The 21,866-nt window shown below is 36.4% G+C and overlaps 4 protein-coding genes across 5 annotated transcripts in view; 2 read left to right on the plus strand and 2 right to left on the minus strand.

The window, feature by feature from the left end:
- Positions 1–21,866, minus strand: part of LOC134647389 (uncharacterized) — a 251,895-nt gene that overhangs the window by 110,312 nt on the left and 119,717 nt on the right. The window lies entirely within an intron of this gene.
- On the minus strand, positions 2,711–5,000 carry LOC134647460 (uncharacterized). 2 transcript variants are annotated; one of them, XM_063501820.1, is made up of 5 exons: positions 4,889–5,000; positions 4,317–4,423; positions 4,009–4,206; positions 2,982–3,177; positions 2,711–2,771 (listed from the first exon to the last, which is right to left on the minus strand). In XM_063501820.1, the coding sequence occupies exons 1-5, from the start codon at positions 4,905–4,907 to the stop codon at positions 2,713–2,715; spliced, it is 579 nt and encodes a 192-aa protein (XP_063357890.1). In that variant the 5' UTR covers positions 4,908–5,000; the 3' UTR covers positions 2,711–2,712. The 2 variants fall into 2 exon arrangements, with proteins under 2 accessions (XP_063357890.1, XP_063357883.1); XM_063501813.1 differs by having other exon boundaries at positions 4,317–4,426.
- Positions 6,847–12,996, plus strand: LOC134652969 (uncharacterized). Its single transcript, XM_063508228.1, has 4 exons — positions 6,847–7,000; positions 7,089–7,141; positions 10,864–10,999; positions 12,881–12,996. The coding sequence occupies exons 1-4, from the start codon at positions 6,985–6,987 to the stop codon at positions 12,994–12,996; spliced, it is 321 nt and encodes a 106-aa protein (XP_063364298.1). The 5' UTR covers positions 6,847–6,984.
- On the plus strand, positions 14,262–18,214 carry LOC134652975 (uncharacterized). Its single transcript, XM_063508242.1, has 3 exons — positions 14,262–14,480; positions 15,072–15,207; positions 18,062–18,214. The coding sequence occupies exons 1-3, from the start codon at positions 14,406–14,408 to the stop codon at positions 18,166–18,168; spliced, it is 318 nt and encodes a 105-aa protein (XP_063364312.1). The 5' UTR covers positions 14,262–14,405; the 3' UTR covers positions 18,169–18,214.

Here is a 21,866-nt window from a genome sequence, read left to right on the forward strand (position 1 = left end):
AGGTTTTATATTGTGTGTTGCATTCAAGTATAACTATGTTTTCTCTACACCAGCTCGACAGGCTCTCATTAAACTGATGAGAAACTTACATATTATTAATAACAAAACTTCTGTGAGACACAGATATTATAGTATTTTATGCAACCGTTGTTTAAGAGAGGTCAAAAAAGGCGAGTGGCGTGAGTAACAATTTGAGGCGAAGCCGAAAATTGTTAATAAAGACGCCACGAGTATTTTTTGACTCAGTTAAACAACGTTGCATATAATACTTTTTCTACGACTAAGCACTTACTTTGAAATAAAATTGTAAAAACAAATATTTTTCATTCAAGAAGTAGCAAAGAATAGAGGGTGCGGGCGGGAAAAGAATGAATGAATTAAAAAAAAAACATGTCTATAGTTCACTCATCTGTCAGATATGACAATTAAAATTAGGTTGGCAACAATGTATTTCATACAATATTTTTTAAGTTGTGATTACACGAAGTATCGTAAAGGTGCCAAAAAGATACTGCGTGTATGCACAAATACTTTTTTGGGGAATAGACTAAAGACTTGTTTTGACAACTATAAGATAGGGGTTTAAAGGTGTGTGCACGACCCTTTAAATGACAAATAAAAGTACGGGAGTAGAAAAAATATATTAAAAACGGGTCACGTATTTTAAGTCGAAAACGCTATTGCATATTATTTACATGCGAGGCAAAGTAATTCGATGCAATTGTTGAGTGGTTTAGTCATGTTTTAGTTTATTGAATCTTACGTTATTATTTAGTATCATGTTTGTTATTGTTATGTCAAAAGTTTAAATAAGGCTGAGTTCCCTCACTAAAAAAAATAACGCTCATTTGACTTTGATTTGTAATATTTACAGTTAAGTAGTTTTTTTCCTCGCGTTAGTGTGCCCTCGCAACGCTCAAGATACCACTTTTCGACTCACTCTCTATGTCGTGGTTCAATTTTGGAATCTTTCGCTTGCTCGGGTATCAATAATATTATTAGCCGCGTTAAACAATAACTTTGCCCCATGTAAAACAAATGATCATTTCTACATTTATTACTAGAGAAAACTAGAGATCGGTCTATCGAATTTTTAATTGAACAAAAAACCTACTAGCTCTTCACATGTGTGAATTTGTTTAATTAGTTATCGTTGTTCTATTTTTGAAAAGCCAACCCTATAAAATGAGAAAGTAATATCACCGCTTGTTTTGGGTTGAAAAAGTCCTATAAGCATTTATCATTATAATCCAATAATTAGAGCCGATTTAAAAGAAATGATTTAAAATACTATACCTGCCTACTGGCATGAAGTCCGCCATTTGGACTTTCATTGAATGTGCAAAATGTTTGAATAAAAAAAACATTTCAGGAGGGACACGATCAGCTAAAGAAGTGGTGCGAGTATGCATACTCATGTTTCCACGACAAGGTGTATGTGTGCGGGCGCGGCGCCATGCAGACGCGCACCTTCCTGGACGTGTGCGACATGTACGAGTACTCCTGCGAGACCAATCAGAGTATGTAACAACACATCACACTACTCATCATACATCGGCTAATAAGTGGAACTAAACATCCTGCATTTCAAGTTATCAGGCATACAATGCGGTTGGAGAGACCAATAGGCTACATGACTAATTTTTTATGGTATCAATCGATCGGGTTTGTTTTTAGGATCCAATGTCTATATGGGACCCATTGCATTAAAGTAACACAAAAGTCAAAAATTGTAGTCAAAGTCCGACAGTCGCACTTCACTCGCGAAACGCCCTTTACAAAACGGCCAGAGGCCGTGACGTCATCGCCCATCTTGTAGTATGGATAAAACAAGAAAATTGCGTTTTTGTCGGTGAAATATTGCGTTTATGTATATAGTTGCTATACAATATTTTTTTGGACGAAATGTAAGGAATCGAATGGTACCCTTACTTTTATCGTTTTTGGAAGTTAAAAAAAACTGAAATTTTGAAACTTTCAGGTCCTGTAATTTTGTAATTTTTCTATATTTTATTTTAATATCCACATTATTGTGATAAATTGCTCGTTTGCTATCTATTTTACTAGATTTTGTTATAAAATTCAACATGTGTCATCATCCCTATTATTGACTATATCTACTGACCTAATACCGATTCAGATTTAACAACTTGTTACGGTTCTGAACTGGTTTTGTTACGACCTTGACGATCGTCTTGGTGATTGGCGCAAATCCCACGCACGTCTTTGACTTCATTTCGCATGCACCAATCAGCGACAACATTCTTCAAGGTCGTATCGAAACCAGTTTACAACCGTAAAAAGTTGAAAACGGAATTTGGAATCGGGCTCCTGCAATAATAATATCGAAGAGCGGAAAAAATAAAAATTAAAAGTATGTGACACGCTTTTATGGCGCTCGAATAAGATCGCATCACATTCTCGTATTTTTACGCGCTATGTATAAAAAGTACACGTCCTAATTTTATGTAAGAAAAAGGAAAAAATACAGTTCTTTTTTTTTTCAGTTTTCATTAAGATTAAGGAGACAGACAGCGAACCACGGTGTCCGGATCCAGGGCGGTTGGGCTGAGAGGAAAAAACGTGTCTTAATTATCATTAAGTACCTATAAATATTTTTTACTGTTTCTAGACAGCCTACTCTTTTAACAAGCAAATATTTATTTATAATTAAAACGCTCAGTTTTTGATGATATTTTTTATTTGTACATATTATACTAATCCTGAAGGTTGGTCAAAACTTGGCTTGCAATTTTTCACGATAGAGAAATCTGAAATATAAAACGCATTGTTAAAATACGCAGATCTTGAAAAATTCTCAGAACTCTCAGATGCCTTTTTAAGTACTTTTCATAGAGCAAAACAAATAAGAATAATTAATTTTCATAGTTCTTAGAACTACCTAAAGGTATGTCCGCTTTTGGGATACCTCTACTATTGATTTGTAACAAAAAAAACACATTAAACAAGTCTGTACTTACTGTATTTCCAATAGCAATTAACTTGGAACATGTGACAGAGATCGTAGAACCTCCCGTATCCAAAGTTATCGTCGAATGCACATACAGGCTTCAGAGTTCGAGAACAAAGCACGGAAAGCTCGCACCATGGGCTTTTAGCCGTAGGCGTGATGCTTGATACCAACTCAACCTTGCCATCGGAGGAACGCCTAGTAAACTGAAACGATGAAATACCTTTGGTGTACTTAAATGGTAATTCTAAGGTCCAGTAAATAATAGTTCACTGTTTGAAATATGCCACTAAATAGAAATTGCAAAATTTAATTCCTTCTCCAATATTATAATTTTTAAATCGGGCTCTAATTAAATTAGTTATTTCTTCCTTGCAAATTCGTTACTCCTACATGGCACGGTATGGATTAAATAATTATTTATGTAACGCTACGGATAAAGCACTGAAAAAGAATACGTAGCATGCAATTATTTATTTAAAAATAAGTAATATGCCACGATGTCCTCTCTTCTTTAGATCTCGAATAAATATTTAATATTTGTTATCTTGAAACTAAATAAACTATTATTTGTTAAAAAATGATTGTGACAGGTTTACGACGGATCAAGAAATAAAGCAAATAAAACATGTGTGTTAATCTTTTATTCAAAAGTTTAAAAATTTAAACATTTGGACCTCTTCATAGGTACTTAATAATTAAGCAGTATTTAAAAATTAAACTAAACAGGATTGACCCCTGACAGAAATAAATATCAACAAAAGATGACCTGTAAAGTATTGTGATATCACGATATTTAATGACCCGAGTCTGGTCATAATTTTGAGTTTTTATTTTTATTTCCTATCATTGTCTTCTTCGTATCGTTTCTCGACGATTACTTGAGGTTCAGAATCATGACTAAACTCTTTCTCTGCTAAGTTTTTCACATAATTTCCGTACAATGGAATTACTCGGCCCAGCCTCGAAAGAGGGCTTTCGGTCTGTACAGGAGTATTGTTATTACTCTTGAACGACCGTCTACTATTAAAAGTTACCTTTACTTCTTCAGGCATTGAAGGTTTCTCTATATTTCTACTCAAGTGCCCCACCAATCGCCTGGTCACTGATGAAGTTTTAGTGACCATCCGCAGAAGTTGTTCCAATGCCTGCGAGTGTTGTATCAACTTCTCTTCAACAAACGCGTCATGGTCTGCATGGGTTCCCTGTGATGTCACTTCGCGCTTACGAATTTTCTGGCAAAGCAATTAAATACTTACTAGCAATACGGATAGTTCAAAATGTGTAAATTACACCATTAGGGTGTGTGATGGTGGATAAGGATATTGTACAGTTTAATGCTTACCAGCGGATTTATAGGATAGACCAGAAAGTCGTCGAGGAACTCATCTGTCGTCGCAGATTCGTCCAATAGCAACTGGTATGATGAAGTTGCTAACATCAGCAATGATACTACTGAAAAGAAGACATGCGAATAAATTGTTTCTTATATTTTATAATTTCTCATTCTACATTTAAAATATGAATGAAGTGAAGTTAATCTATGCTGCTATAAATAAAATTATTTATTGAACCACAAATTATTATAAAAATCCAATACAGTTCGAATACTTTCTATTACAAACTTCAATACAATAAAAACCTACAGCAACTTAAGTAGAGTTAAATTTATGCAATAAGACCAGATGGCAACAGACCATTCAGTCTTGTAATAAGACTGGCGATCTTTTCCAACTTCCAGACAACCTTTGGATAGCAGATATTAATATGTAGGTAGGTACTTAGGTAGAACCTATGTGATAACAGTACATATATAAGTAGTAAAATGCTGGAAGAAGTTAAATTTCATATTATTGCCTTGTTTTGAAAATTCGCATAATATATAATATAGGTATGTTTCAGAAGCGTGAAACTCACCAAGACATAGAGGCAGCATAGCGCTTGTCGCATGAAGAATAGCCAGCAGTGTGCTGCCCCACTTATAGTGTCGGACGTTCTACTTTTCTGTTGCATGAGTAGTTTTGATCCTACTTAGCTTTTTAATTTTCTTGTTAAGCATTGTTTAAGATTTCATAAATTCAAATATCATAAGTACTGTCGATAATAATTACAGTTTTATGAAAATATAAGATACAATAAGTATTATAATATTAGTAATATGCCATATAACTTATTATAAGTCGCGGAATCGCTCTTCATTGGAAATATCGGAATTACGGTCTCTATTGTTTCCCAAAAAGTTTTAAGTCATAATGTATCATTTGCTCGCATTTTTGTTAGTCATAATTTATTTAGTTCAGAAACGCGTCACTTTTCAGGATTGCCATAAAACAAACCTAACCTAACCTAACCTATAATATAGATAACCTTACGAAAATCCTGAAAAGTTAACGGTTTCAGTTTTAGGACTAATGATAATATGACAAACAATACATTATGACTTAAAACTTTATGAGAAACAAATGGACCCACTGTGTCAAATTAAGACAGTCAGTCATAAGTCTTATAACATTTGTTGAAGCATGTTAATGCTTGCGTTGAACTACCGTATAAACAGAAAACGCCCACGTCCGCGCCGGAGCAAATGAAGTCCTGGGAAATTCAAAGGTCACCTGTATCTCGGCCGCACGTGACTGTGCTCGTGCTTGTTTTGTAATTACACGTGACCCCTTTGATTTCTAGAATACCTTTAAACTTTGATTCAAGGTTCAATGTAAGTTATTAAGGACAATTAACAACAATACTTTTCAATTCAGATTGTCTTTAGGCGAAAGTCATAATTGCCCGTCGTCATTTCAATTGATTGATTGACAAGTATCACAAACCCAAGCCCAAAAATAAATTAGCCAATTAATCAAGAGTGTAACCTCTAGATATACGAAGCCTTCCTGCCTTGTCATTGCTTTAGGTGAAGGTATTAAATAGTTACTATATTTGCCTTATCTATGTGTGAATAAAAACTGTCACCTTAATAATTTATAATTTCAAAACATTAAATTGAGCTTGCCTACGCCTCTAACCTCACGAGAGTCACGAGTACCTACTAAGTTTAGTCCTATATATTATACTACTCTTTGTACTAAACTACCTACAGTGAAAACATAAAAAAAAATCCGTTTTAGACATATTCTTATTTTAAAGCATATTTATTATAATTAAGTACCAATTCATTGATAAATTTAGCCTGATAAATAAATATTTAATTAAAAACAATAGGTACTTTTTTTCAAGGACCAAAACTAGTAAGTCTTGGTACCTATCATAGAATGTGATTTAGCGTTATTAAGCGCTCCTGATGAAATTAGGAGCTGTGATACGCTTTTCTAGTAAATGGCTGCGAGTATAATAGCCTTCGCTATGCTTACTCACAGTGACAACCGTAAGTACAATCAGCAGCAGAAGTACATTGGTACTTCATTGGTATTGGCGGATGAAGTGTCCAAAATGATTTGAACACAACTTTATGATTAAGAAAATAAAAGCGTGTGTAGATAATTTGGGACACTTAGTTCGCTTAGCAAATTCTTCTGCTAACTCTACCCTCTACTGTTTTTCCATCCAAACTGACCCGTTTTTATTTGACGAGGAAATTGACAGACTCGCATCAAGAGAATTTTGAATAAGTCGTATTTATGTATAAAATGAAAACGTTTTTGCTCTCATCTCTATAGATGACATGTCATAGCCATAGCACTCCCCGACCGAACGGTTCAACGAAACGAACGAATAGAAATAAAACATGACGAGAAAAGTGGGTATCTCTCCACTACGAGTAGAGACTCATCGATAGACATGCAATCAGCTATCGCCGTTTCTGATCTCAAATGCAATAAAAATGCGAAGTGAAATAGAGACGTATAACGCAATAGAAAATGATTTGCTTGCAGATCGTAAGTTTTTATTGGCACTGAAATGGAATAATCTTGTATTTGTAACTTTACACTACAGTTATGAGTTGCACGCGTTATATGGGCATTGTAACTTAATGATCATTAATATTATGAAGCTGCGCTATGGTCATATTATTGGGTAAGTAGGTACCAGAAAAACGGTACACTTAATGTAGAAATATTAAGGAAGAGTATATTATATAGTAGTGAATTTATTCTGCTTTCAGCAATAATAATATATCTCGCTCCCACTGTTGTCGCACACAGTGAAACTATAAAGGTACGAAAAGCATTTTCTATAATTTTTAAGAAAAAAAAACCGACTTCTATGCGGCCCGGTGAAAGATTATTGTAGATGGTGCGCTATGTAGAAAAGGAAGCCTTTCGTTTCTGTAAGGCTCGCAGTTCTAACCTAACCTAACCCACTTTTGTTCGGTTCTGTGAGGATAGCAGTTCAAACCTAACCTAACCCACTTAACGGCGCATGCGGTGCGGTGTACGGGGCAGGGATGTTGCGAACATCCGCATCCGCATCCGCAACCGCGGAACATCCGCATTATTTTCAACATCCGCATCCGCATCCGCATCCGCATAAAATCGTTGCGGAGCTTATGCGGATGCGGATGTTGAACAAGTCGGTACAGGAACGTCTTAGCGGCGGCGTAAGTGCTAGGTAATTTCGTCATTACCTATAACGAAATCGTCTAGATCCAGAAAAGTCGGCGAAGTTACTGTTTATTAAATATAACGCACCTACGAGGGGCGTTCAAAATATTCTCGGTATTGATATCTTACGACCTCTTCTAAAATTTCTTTCGTTACTGGCCGCTAAGGTTTATTCATTGACATTAAAAAAAAGTATAATTCGAACCGAGATGGTGTTTTGTTTTTCTGCAATTGCTGAACAAACATGAACATCATGTGCGAATTGACAATGTTAACTAAATTAGAACATCGATGCGTGATAAAATTCTTGACAAAACAGGGTAAAAATCAAAAAACCATAAAAGAGGAAATGGATTGTGTTTACCGTGAGTCTGCTCCTTCTTTATCTACCATTCAAAAGTGGTCAAGCGAGTTTAAACGCGGAAGAGAGAGTATTGAAGATGACCCTAGACCTGGCCGGCCTGTAGTAGCTACTTTACAAGAAAATATTGATAAAGTGGAAAAACTTATATTGGAAGATGGTCGAGTGAAGGTAAAATCTATAGCACAAGTAACCAATCTCTCTATTGGTACCGTACATGATATTATACATGACCATCTTAATATGTCAAAAGTAAGTGCAAGATGGGTTCCGCGAATGCTGACTCGGCTTCAAAAAGACATGCGTGTAGCTTGTTGTTCCGATTTTATTGACCTGTGCGGTGAAAATCCTGATGAGGTGCTGCAAAGAATAGTTACTGGAGATGAAACCTGGGTTCATCATTATGACCCAGAGAGTAAACAAGAGTCCATGCAGTGGCACATTAAGGGTTCAGCTCATTCCAAGAAGTTCAAGGTCATCCCTTCAGCTGGCAAGGTCATGGCCACGATATTTTGGGATTGTGAAGGAGTATTACTAATCGATTATAAAGAAAAAGGTGTAAATATCACAGGACAGTACTACGCTAACATTCTACGTCAATTAAAGGATGTAATTAAAGAAAAGAGGCGAGGAAAGTTAACCAAAGGTATTCTGCTTCTGCATGACAACGCCCCCGTCCATACTGCTCATATTGCCAAGGCAGCTATTGTTGAATGTGGGTTTAAAACTGTTACTCACCCACCGTATAGTCCGGACTTAGCCCCCAGCGACTTCTTTTTGCTCCCCAATCTTAAAAAGGATCTGCGTGGAAATAAATTTTCTGACGATGAAGCATTGAAGGCGGCAGTGGAGGAGCATTTTTACACGAAAGATAAAAAATATTTTTACGAGGGATTAAAAAAAATAATTGATCGATCTTTTAAGTGTATGAACATAGGGGGGGGGAGTATATTGAAAAATAAAAATATCAAACTTTTCGTACTTGTTTGTTTTCATTCTCATACCGAGAATATTTTGAACACCCCTCGTATATTCTTGCTCAAATACTAAACGTTTGGTTTTTTTTAATAAAAAAATACTAAAAATGTAATATTTGACGTTTTCTAAGTACCTAATCTTGACATCCGCATCCGCATCCGCATCCGCATCCGCATCCGCGGATGTGAGCCTTTAAAAATCCGCATCCGCATCCGCATCCGCGGATGTCAAAAAATCTGCATCCGCAACATCCCTGGTACGGGGGTTTGAGCGGGAGGGGTTTGGCCTCATCATACTTTATACCTACATTTTATGGTAGGTAATCATAGTGGTTTATTTAGTTTAGGTATCATAGTGATTTTCCGGGTCAAGGTCCGGGTCTGTGTCCGAGTCCGGGTCCGAGTCCGGGTCCGAGTCCGGGTCTAGTCCAGGTCCGAGTCCGAGTCCAGGTCCGGGTCCGGGTCCGAACCGGATCCGGGTACGAGTCCGGATCTGGATCCGAGTCTGGGTCCCAGTCCAAGTCAAAGTCGAAATTCGAAATCACCAAACATGTACTATGCGTCGTTGAAGAGTTCTGTTCTGATCATCATCAGCAGTTCCAGTTCATCAAATGCGACAGTTTTTAATGTTAATGCTTTATTTTATGATGAAAATACAGAAAATTCTATACGTGTGCCTTTAAGATTTGAGGAGTTCCCTCGATTTCTCATGGATCCCATGTTCAGAACTTGAGCTTGACATAAATATGGCTTAAAAACCTAACTTGCTTAACAAACATAACGAAAAGAAAAAATCGCCAAACGCGAGCTATGCGTCGTTAAAGAGTTTCGTTCTGGTCATCATCAGCAGTTACACTTCCTCAAATGTTACTTTTTAAATGTATATGCTTGATTTGTTGATTAAAACACAACAATCACTATATGTATGCCTTTAAGATTTGAGGAGTTCCCTCGATTCCTTATGGATCTCATCATCAGAACTCGAGCTTGACAGAAATGTGGCTTAAAAACTAAACTTGCTTAACAAACATAACGAAGAGGACAAATCGCCAAACGTGAACTATGGGTCGTTGAAGAGTTCTGTTCTGATATCATCAGCAGTTCCACTTCATCAAATGCGACAGTTTTTAATAAAAATGCTTGATTTTCTGATGAAAATACAAAAATCTCTATACGCACACCTTTAAGATTTGAGGAGTTCCCTCGATTCCTCATGGATCCCATCATCAGAACTCGAGCTTGACAAAAATGTGACTTAAAAACTTAACTTGCTTAACAAACATAACGAAGAGGACAAATCGCCAAACGTGAACTATGCGTCGTTGAAGAGTTCTGTTCTGATCATCATCAGCAGTTCCACTTCATCAAATGTCACGTTTCTGAATGTATATGCTTGATTTGTTGATAAAAACACAAAAATCACTATATGTATGCCTTTAAGATTTGAGGAGTTCCCTCGATTCCTCATGGATCCCATCATCAGAACTGGGTTTTGACAAAAACGGGACCAATCTGTATGCATATACATACAATCAAAAAAAGAATTTTCAATATCGGTCCAGTAATGACGGAGATATGGAGTAACAAACATAAAAAAAAATAAAAATAAAAAAAAAATAAAAAAAAAATAAAAAAGAAACAACCGAATTGATAACCTCCTCCTTTTAGATTTGGAAGTCGGTTAACAAGTGTAACAGGAACTAAACTAAATGGTCATCATACTTACGTAGTAGGTACTTGGACTACAAAGAGCCGAATCTAGCTACAGTGAAAGTTACGCAGGTTGACCGACGACCTATTTAAGTTTTTGAATGCCAATAGTTGCATTATTTTCTGTAGCATAGCACAGTACGCACTTATTCCTGGTAGACTTGACTGTAAAAACTAATACGCACTCTACGCAGATAAAATAAGTTGCGTCTGCATTTAATGTTAAGGCTGAAACAATAGTACGTACAGCCTAGGCTGACTGTTGACTAATGGCTGTTGGTCATGCAGCACGAGGAAGAATGCAAGATCGCCGACCTGTGCATCCACGACAAGGTGCCGATGTGCGGCATCGACTCGTGCGGCGAGCTGCGCACCTTCATCGACACCTGCGACATGCACGAATTCAACTGCGACAGCAAGAGAGGTACGAAACTGCTTCCCTTAGTCCCGGTCTGAGGTCGCACCGCACCTCCTTGATACGATAGGAACGAACCAGGATAGGAATCCTGGGTTGCCATATGGGTTATTATTTTATCATCTTCGGTTGATATTTGGGAGGATTTCCACTTCCCATATATTATGTATGGATATTTAATACGGCTTTAACAGAAAAATGATCACAACGTCTTATTATGAGGCCGTACCATCTACGATCGCTTTCTTTTAGTTTATCTATAATAGGGTGCCGCTCAGAAAGCTGAGCTTAGTAGTATACAATTTAACTAGATCCTAAGCGTAAAATACGAGGGGTGATCCAAAAGTAATGATAACTGAATACTTATTGAATCGGATTAAAATAAATAGGTATGCCGTTACTGGCCATAAAGACTCCTTAGTAAATTAAAAAAATAAAAATTAAAAAATATGTATGTGTCAGAGAGTTGCAGCTGTTTTTTCACGAGCAGTCGGAACAATAACGCAAAAATGGAGAAAACTGAGATGAGAGCGGTTATTAAATACTTCTGTTTGAAAAAAATGTGTACTAAAGATATATACGCTGAATTAGTGGAAACACTGGGCGACTCCGCTCCGCCGTATTCCACAGTGGCACGGTGGTCAAAGGAGTTTAACTTGGGAAGAACATCCACTCAAGATGAACATCGCGAAGGCCGTCCATCTGTCGCCATTACTGGAGAAAACGTCAAAAAAATTCATGATCTCGTTTTAACAGATAGAAGGATGACTATCAGGCATCTAGTTGAGCTCACGGGCATCTCGTATGGCAGCATTCAAAGAATCTTAACTGATGAACTACACATGAAAAAAGTCTCCGCTCGTTGGGTGCCTAGAATGTTAACGGCTGAACAAAAGAAAATACGATGTGAGATTTCGAGGTCTAATCTTGACAAATATCAAACTGATCCCGAAACATTTTTGCGTCGGTTTGTAACCATGGACGAGTCTTGGATCCACCATTTCGATCCTGAGACCAAACAGCAATCCATGACCTGGAAGCGAGCGTCTTCCCCTACACCGAAGAAATTCAAGGTCGCAAGCTCCGCTGGTAAGGTCATGGCTTCAGTGTTTTGGAATGCTGAGGGAGTCATAATGATCGAATACCTGGAAAAGGGAACCACTATTACGGGCTCCTACTACGCTGACCAAATACGCAGATTGAGAGAGGCAATCAAAGAAAAGCGGCGGGGTAAACTTCGAGCTGGGATCCTGTTTCACCAGGATAACGCACCGCCCCACAAGGCCGGCGTTGCGATGGCTGCCATTCGTGATTTCCACGGCTGAAGGAAGATCTTAGAGGCAACAAATTTTTGAATGATGGCGAGGTAATGGCCGCTGTGGAGGCATTTTTGAAGGGTCAAGAAAAAGATTTTTTTTTTAAAGGAATTCGTGGTTTGGAGAAACGATGGTCTAAGTGTGTAGACTTGGAAGGAGATTACGTAGAAAAATAAATTATTTTATTAAATATTTTATGTCTCTTTCATACTGATTATCATTACTTTTGGATCACCCCTCGTATTAAATGCCTTTTTCGTCGTAACTATGAAACTGTTATTTATTATACTTGCACCAAAAGTTTGCAGAAATTATAAAGAGGTAAATTAGTACACGTGAGGCAAAGCCCTAACAAATATAGGCAAGGATGAAAAAATAAACAAAACTCAAAAAAACTCTAAACTCTGTTTTCATATTAATATGATAATTACGATCGCTCGCGCTGACCGGTGCGAGAGAAATGTACCAAGAATCGTAGTATTTGGTGCCTCGCTTGCTCACAATAATTGGTAATTCTAGTAGACTAACTACTACTAAACTTTGACAAATTTCAAAATCAACGGCCGTGTTACAGATTACAAAAGCCGGCCGATCCACGAGTGCTGGGTGACGTGCAAGCGCGGACGCTCCTTCAAGAAGCCTGAGTTTAACGCCAACTGCAATATAGACAATAAAAATGCTAGAATTTAATATTATTCGCTTTTATTTTGTATAACCAAAAGCTAATTTTCTATACCACTGTGAACCTGAATATGTGTTAATTAGTGGTCCCTTAAAAATCTAATCCAGGTGATGGATTAACTTCGTCATTTTACAACGTCACACTGGACTTTGCTAAGAAGATGATGATTATATATACTTATTGATAGCCATTCAGAATTAAACTGACCTTAAAATAATAGAATTAAATAGTTAAATATTAAGTTTGGGACATTAAATAATATTCTTAGGTAGGTAAATATTTGAACAAATCCTCTATTCTGAAAACATTAAAGTGCATGATCAGATATTTTGGAGGACTTTGACCGATCGTAATTAAGTATGTATCTGATCTGATGGCTACTTTATGTCAGATGAAGTATTGCGAATATTTTAACGTAGTTTTTTTATAACCGTTCCTCTCTAGATTTCTACTTAGAACTAATTGAGCTACTGTTTTTATTCAACTGGCCGCTTTGCATTGTACCATCGTATAGGTGAAATGAAACTTACTGTTTTTAGGGTTCCGTAGCCAAATGGCAAAAAACGGAACCCTTATAGATTCGTCATGTCTGTCTGTCTGTCCGTCTGTCTGTCCGTCTGTCTGTCCGTCTGTCTGTCCGTCTGTCTGTCCGTCCGTATGTCACAGCCACTTTTCTCCGAAACTATAAGAACTATACTGTTGAAACTTGGTAAGTAGATGTATTCTGTGAACCGCATTAAGATTTTCACACAAAAATAGAAAAAAAACAATAAATTTTTGGGGTTCCCCATACTTCGAACTGAAACTCAAAAATTTTTTTTTCATCAAACCCATACGTGTGGGGTATCTGTGGATAGGTCTTCAAAAATGATATTGAGGTTTCTAATATCATTTTTTTCTAAACTGAATAGTTTGCGCGAGAGACACTTCCAAAGTGGTAAAATGTGTGTCCCCCCCCCCCTAACTTCTAAAATAAGAGAATGATAAAACTAAAAAAAATATATGATGTACATTACCATGTAAACTTCCACCGAAAATTGGTTTGAACGAGATCTAGCAAGTAGTTTTTTTTTTAATACGTCATAAATCGCCTAAATACGGAACCCTTCATGGGCGAGTCCGACTCGCACTTGGCCGCTTTTTTAAATAGGTACATAGTACAAATATTCGAAAGAAACTTCGAATACCAAAGAAGGTATGACGATGGAGTTGGATCATTATAGTTATACGGCGTCAAATAACATACTTCTGATAAATCGTTGCAACTCCAGTTTGTAAGTAGGTACATGCTTAAGTTTTGAAGCAGTATATTTTATTACGATCGATAACATTTCATCGCCATGATCCGACTGAGGCTGCAGCGGAAAAGCAAACATTTGTAAAACGAAAAATAAACATGAAGAGCACATGAGCAGAAATGCTAACTTTGTTTCAATTGCTATGTGGTACACTGATAATTCACCATTGCAACGCTCACATTGAAAAAGCCAAGGTAAAGATAAACGTTAACCTATACTTTAAATTTGGTAATAGATACGAGAGTAATTTTTAATCGAAGAAATAAGCTGTTAACAGATATGGGTTCTAACTGGTAACTTAAAAGATAAACTTTGTCCCAAGTACAGCTTTATCCCAAGAGAGATTAACTAATTAACTACCTTACCTACTTATGTTACAGAGTTGCCTCATTAAACTTGGCTTAATGTTTATAATTTTCACCTACGTCGATCCACTTCCACTGTAATGATGACTTATCTAAGTTAAGCTAATATATACGTACTTAGTTAAGTGTTCGCAGTCTTATCCTTTGCTTTGTTGCCTTAGTTTCAGTTTTATCATTATAATGAACAGTGCAAATTTAAGTAGATAAAGGCTTTATTAGGGCACAACGTCTTGTCTAGGGGGCACCAAAATCTCAGGAATAGATCGAAACTGAAGGATAATCCCGAAGAGAGTGGTGCACCATTGTCTAGAAATGCTCAGAGCCTCAAAGTATCTTAATCCAGCACTGGCAATGAATAACACCTAATTGCTTACGGTGAGTACATGGGAATGTTTAAAAGGAACAATATGGTTTGTTCAGTTGGAGGAGGAATGTAAGATAGCGGACATCTGTCGCCACGACCAAGTGCCGATGTGCGGCATCGACTCGTGCGGCGAGCTGCGCACCTTCATCGACACATGCGACATGCACGAGTTCAACTGCGACAGCCGGAAAGGTACAACTACCATGTGATTTAATATACATTCGTGTACAGTCAGCAGCAATAGTTGCTAAGCGGGTGAGGTGTTCAAAATGATCTTGACGCGACTTTATTGTTAAGAGAATAAGAGCGTGTCAAGGTAATTTTGAACACCTCGCCCGCTTAGCAACTTCTGCTGCTGACTGTACTTTGATTGATAAGCCACTTAGGGTTCCTTTATTCAAATACAGTAATGTGTATTATGTAAAGATTGGACATAAATACTGTAAATAGGTACGATAACGTAGGCTAACTGAAATATTTCGATGGCATAAGTATACGAAAGAAAAAGTGACCTCAGACCTCCAGTACTCAGGGATGGTGTGTCTTCTGCATTCGCGACAGACACCATAACTACTAGGTCACCCGAGTCACGGCGGTTCGGGTAGAAATTTTTCGAGTACCTATGGTGGCCTACTGTCGTACCTCCTATCCGAAACATACGTAACGTAGGTTTTGAACAACTAAATTAGTTTGAACCCTAAGGCTTAACAATTAAAGTCCGTGACCGTACCATGTTAGTCACGGTTCATATCCACCATCTTCAGTGTTTAAACAAAAACTGTCATGTTAACAAAATACCATCATTTGACGGTATAAAGTAGTATGTATACGGGCCTAAATATGACGACTACCGAGACAACACATGTAATTATTATAGGTACCGGCAATCATAATAACTACATAGTATAAAACAAATTCACTTCTCGCTATCTGTCTGTCTGTCTGTCATACATACAGACTTTAGATCTTTAAAAGTACGCAACGGATTTTATGCGGTCTAAATCGGTTCAGCGGTTATTGAATCCCCATACAAATTTCCACCTCCCATTTCACACCCTTAGCGCCACTTGCACCATTCCACTAACCCGGCGATAATCGGTTAAACCTGGAGTTAACATGGTTACCAGTACAATTTGACACTGGGTTAACGATTTAACCGCGTAACCCCGGGTTAATGAGATGGCGCAAGTAGCCCTTAAGGGCTTATTTTTGAGATTAAAAATATCCTATGTTCTTCCCTGGGACTCAAACCATCTCTATACCAAATTTCAACTAAATTGGTTAAGCAGTTTAAGCGTGAAGAGGAATTAAAAAAAAAGTATTTTTTTCATATTTTAAGTTTTGATTGATGAATTCGGCATTCCGATTTATACGAAAACGATACCAAACTTGGCCTAGTAACTAAAATGATATAGACATCAAGATAAAGTTGAGAGCCCCCCCGCCGCATATTTTTTAAATAGATAGAGTGATTCAAGAGGAAGGTTTATGTATAATTTGTTAACCCGTGCAAAGCCGGGGCGGGTCGCTAGTAAGTTTATAAATAACATCTAATGAGAAGCTATCTCGGTTTTCAACTCCTACACTTTACAATATATACACTTACAGGAATGACGTCGTAGTCTTGTAATATCATAATATCCTCTCGGTATGCTAGTAGCTATTCTAGAAAGACCCCAAGCCCGCCATAAAATATTTCTAACCTCTATGAAAGACGTTGTCCGTAAGATTCACTCATACGAAGTTTGAGTTCATTCTATACTGGGCAGTCTAACGCCCACAATGGCGCCAACGCCTTAATACTCTAGGGATGTTTCTTCAGCAGTATGATTTAAATTAAATAACTTTTATTTCTTTGTAATAGTATAACAACAAGTAGGCAATAAATTTCGGAATAAGACAAAATATCTGTTTTGATACTTGCAGGGTGTAGGTACGTTCTTGTGAAAATCCTTTTTATAAGTACCTATCTTTATTCAGTACTTACTTAAGTTTGAGAAAATGGTTTTGTTCCATTCTTCTCAATGTGTTTTATTTAATCTAAAAATCCCAATCAAGTATAGGCTCTCAAAACATTTTATATCTTTAACGTGGTACGTGTACAATGCAATGCAAGTGTTTACTGCATAAGTGCATAGGCACAGAAAGTGCCACATTCCCTCACACGTGCGGTGGGTCTCTATCACTGTATAACGTGAATTCGTACTGGCGTAAAATACTCGCGTTATTCGCTTGTCGACTGCAAATACTGCCATCAACATCTGTGTTCTGTGTGTGCAATTGTTTACCTTTCATATTTTTTACCACAAAACAGTACTTAATACCTACTTATTTACTTAAAATTAAAAGTATTAATACCAATTGTAAAAATCTTGCACCAGGCACTCTATTTAAATATGCGATTGTGAAATCGTTTGTTGCCACAAAGTTAGCGTAATACAAGGTTGTGCTAGCGGAATAAAAGCAAACATCGTTCCCCAAATAAATATTCAAAACGCAGCTCTGCATATTTACGCTCAACATAACTTCTTCAAAGTCGAATCCAGTGGATCATGATTTAAACTGAGTGTTATTTGTTAGATAATATTATTATATTATATTTACACGACAAATACGTACAGTCAAGTGTAAAAGTATGGATACATACAAATTAGGTACCTACTCAAAAATACGAATACCCATACTTACTTCTTAATTTGCTGACATACATGCTATGGGATATATTTTTGAGTAAGATGTGTGCACTCATAATTTAATTCTTGACTGAACAGTACCTATCTATTGTTTCTAGCTGTAGTTAAACCTCATTTATAATAATGCCATGTGCCATTTGCCTGGTTGTTATAATTATTTAATTGAGATGTGAACTTTAAAAAGTCATACACTGTTAATTGATATTAATTCGTTAAACTGTTGCAAAGCAACGTCCGTCGATGGTCAGTTATGTTATGAGATTTTTTTTGTGAAATACCTTTTTATACTTTATGTACATCCTCATGCGTGTTATAGCAGTTTATCGATGAGATTTTCTCTTGTTGATTTTCAGATTTTGTTCAAAAACCAGTACACGAATGTTGGGTTACATGCAAGAGGGGCAGATCCTTCAAGAGGCCTACCTATGGCGAGGGTTGCGACGGGATCAATAAAGTATGAATTCTTTCGCTCATACCTGAAAGAATAGTTCTACTAACTTCTAACTAGAAACAGAAACTACGAGTAGTTATATGATGTGTGGCATGAAAATTACGTGAACGACGTACAAGATTATTATTAGATAATCAAAATAAGGCAGTAAGGGAAACTCAAAAACTAAGTGAAATTAAATTATTAGATAAACTGGTCGATTTCTGTAAAATTGTCCTATAATTTTTTTTTGTGTTTATTGTGTTTAAGTACCACAAAGCTGATTTTTAACATAAGAAAAAACACATCAACAGAATTTCATAAATGATGATAATGTATTTTCATTTAAATATTCCGGCTGCTGTTCTGGGGCACTTTATACAAAATTAGAAATACGCCATTTTCCTTTGATCGTAACAACATAGTTCCTTATTTAACACCACATGTATATTCCTTACTACTTAAGACTAATCTTTTCCATGATAAAACGAAATTAGTATGTTTCTTCAGATTTGACTTAGGTTTGAATAAAGTTGGATTTGGGTTTTTTTGTAAATCTTTGAAGTACATAGGGGAGATCCGCTATGAAACGGACATTTAACTTTGAGGTAAGATTACATACTATAGTTAAAAACTTAGGAACTTGTTAACTATCCTAAGTGAATTAGAAATTAATAGTGTTATTATTTATACACCATATCCCATAAAAAAAAACAATTTAATGTAAGAATTATGCGTTTATTTTTTACTCCGCTTTTGTCCGTTTCATTACACAGGTAGCATTGAATAGGACAGTGGGTGTTCTGAAAAGGACTAGGAACCAATGCCATACTATGAGGCATATGAACACTAAATGTCTATGAAATGCGTTGTTTATACACAATATTTTTTATTTAATGAAGTCGAACACTTTAATACATCGTTAACGGCGAATATAATATGAATGATTTAACAAAAATCAACAAAGTAATTTAACTTTAAACTTTTAATTGTTATTTTCAATTTGGCAGTATTAAAAGTAGGTGTGATTTTTTGTTACAGTATATTACTTATGTAACACTTTGGCGGAACTCAAACTGAGATCATATAATTAAAAAAAAACAACATAAAATATTAACTTTAAAAGTATAACCTTAGTTTTGGTTTCAACTTAGCAAAAATATTATTAATAATTAGGTAACATTTTTTCACTTTATAATATACTTATTTTAATAAGTCAAACACTTAGTAAAACTTAAACTGAGATCATATAATCAACAATTACAAAAAAGCAACAAAATAATTAAACTTCTTAGTTTTGGTTTCAATAAATGACTCAAACTGACTATTGAACTAAAAATTACAAAACAAAACAACACTATGTTTAATAATTGGATCGTCTTCAAATCTTAGTCTTATTTTACATTCAACAATATACCTACCTAATAATTAGGTACCAAAAATAATCATTATTTAAATCTGAAAGGCTCATTTAAATCACATATTTTTCTTATATACCTACTATAATTTTTACTTATAAGTATTTTAAAATAATCAAGTCTTGCCGTTGCATATTTGAGCATTAATTGCAATTATTACAGAAAAAATTATGGATACCCTGCAAACCACATGTCTCATGTGCCCATTTTTTACAAATTCCACATATTAACCAGTCAACATTGCTTGTTGAATAAGTCCCTTTACAAACAACGCAAAAATCATTATTGTTTTTATTTTTAGTGGCTCGGGGCCGGCCCTGGCGTTTACCCTTAGCTTTAGGTGCACTTGCAGATGTAGATGTTAGATTTTCAATAGAACTATTAGAGTCATCTGATTTTTGAAGTGCAAAATCTGAATCCGACGACTCTGAAGATGATTTTACAAGCTTCTTAATGTTTTTAGATGTTTTCAACTTAACAACCTTTTTATTTACTACTTTCTTTTTAGCTGTTTGTTTTTCAATTAATGCATCTTTCTCAGGCGTGTCAGTTATAATCGTGCTCTTCATCTTTCTGGGTCGATTTTGAGTGTTTTTTCTAGGTAATGCCTTTGGATATGGTCGGACACATTCAGGAAGTAAAGGCGTGGTTGATAGATGCGATTCTAAGCCTGTAGTGGAGCTAGATGCGTTGGCAGCATTCGTAGAGGGAGTATCAACAGTAGATGGAATTTCAGCAGGAGTTCCAGAAGCATTATTAGTTGATACTTCAGCATTATGGAGTTCAGGCATAGGTCTGTCAGTTACAAAGGATGTCAAAAAATCATCCTCAGTGAAGGTATTTCTGTTAAAAGGGTGTATCCCAGTTTTATGAAACCCCGCAATATTATTTTCCATGGAGAATGCAGCAATATATGCGGTGTTAGCAAATTGAGCCACATCATAGATTGTTACTGTCTTTCCGGGATTGGATAACATCCATGCATTCATGGCCTCCCTATACCGAGCTTTAAAAGGTCCATAAACAGAAACATCCAGCGGCTGGAGACGATGGCTGCAGTGTGGTGGAAATGTCAAAATTGATATATGATTATCTCTAGCCAACTGGACAATGTCAATTGTTATGTGGCTAGAATGGTTGTCACACAATAACAAACAAGGGTTTTCCTCAGATGGCTTCACATATTTGATAAAGTGTAACATGGCCTTGTAGAAGCTCTCTTCAGTTATCCAACCACTTTGGTTGGCTAAACCCAATGATCCTTTTGGACCACCTTGTAACATGAATTCCTTGAAATGGACTCTAGGAAACACAAATACAGGAGGAATGGTTCCACCGGAAGCATTAATGAATCCGAGCATTGTGACTAACTGTCCTCTCTCTGCCGATGTTACCTGTCCAACTTGTTTACTGCCTCGGGTTGCAACAACTTTTGGCGGGTTGGTCACTGTGGAACATCCAGTTTCATCGAGGTTCCATATCATATGAGGTTCAATTTTCTTCCTATTGAGTATGTTAGCAAGATTTTCGTAAAACATACCAACATTCTCTGGGTTAAAAGACGTAGCCCTGGACAAAGAAGTATTTTCTGGTTTGCGCACTGATAATGATGGATTTCTTGCCATGAATCCACGAAACCAATCCTTTGTAGCCTTCTGTCGCTCAATCCATTTTACACTTGCTATATTATGTGCAGCTGCAAATTGGTATGCAAACTCTTTCACCTGAGTTGTAGTTAGTCCATAGCACATCTTTGAGGATCTTTTCAAATAATCTGTTAGTTGCTCCTCTTGTTCTTGGGTAAATATTCTTCTGTTTCCAATATTAGGATCATGAGTGAAGGTAGTTGAAGATGCTTTAGCTTTTTTGATAATATCCGCCAAATATGATTTCGATATTTTATATGCTGATGCAACTGAGCGAATTGTCTGTCCTTTTTTCAGTACTTCTTCTACAGCAGACTCTACGGCTGCCTTTTCTGGCCGGATTCTCTTCTTTGGCGGCATCTATTGGTGATAAAAATAAATAAAATCAATTTTAAGACAACACAGTAACTACAATTCGCAGGAGTAATGAATCGGACAGGGACTGGTGGATTGAACCGGACGTCCGTTTCAACTCGTCGGCACATGTCCGATTCATTCCAAATGTAACCTACAAACATTTTAACCAAATTCAAAACAATTAAGTATTGATAAGATAATAACTCACCGTTCTTTATTTTCTTGATAATATATCACAACACGAACAACCATCACAGATGCAGCTTCAGTTTTAATCGAATTGTTAAGGACTTTGCAAAAACCCGAA

The sequence above is a fragment of the Cydia amplana genome, chromosome 1 (genome assembly GCF_948474715.1).
Source record: "Cydia amplana chromosome 1, ilCydAmpl1.1, whole genome shotgun sequence".
Lineage (NCBI taxonomy): Eukaryota > Metazoa > Arthropoda > Insecta > Lepidoptera > Tortricidae > Cydia > Cydia amplana.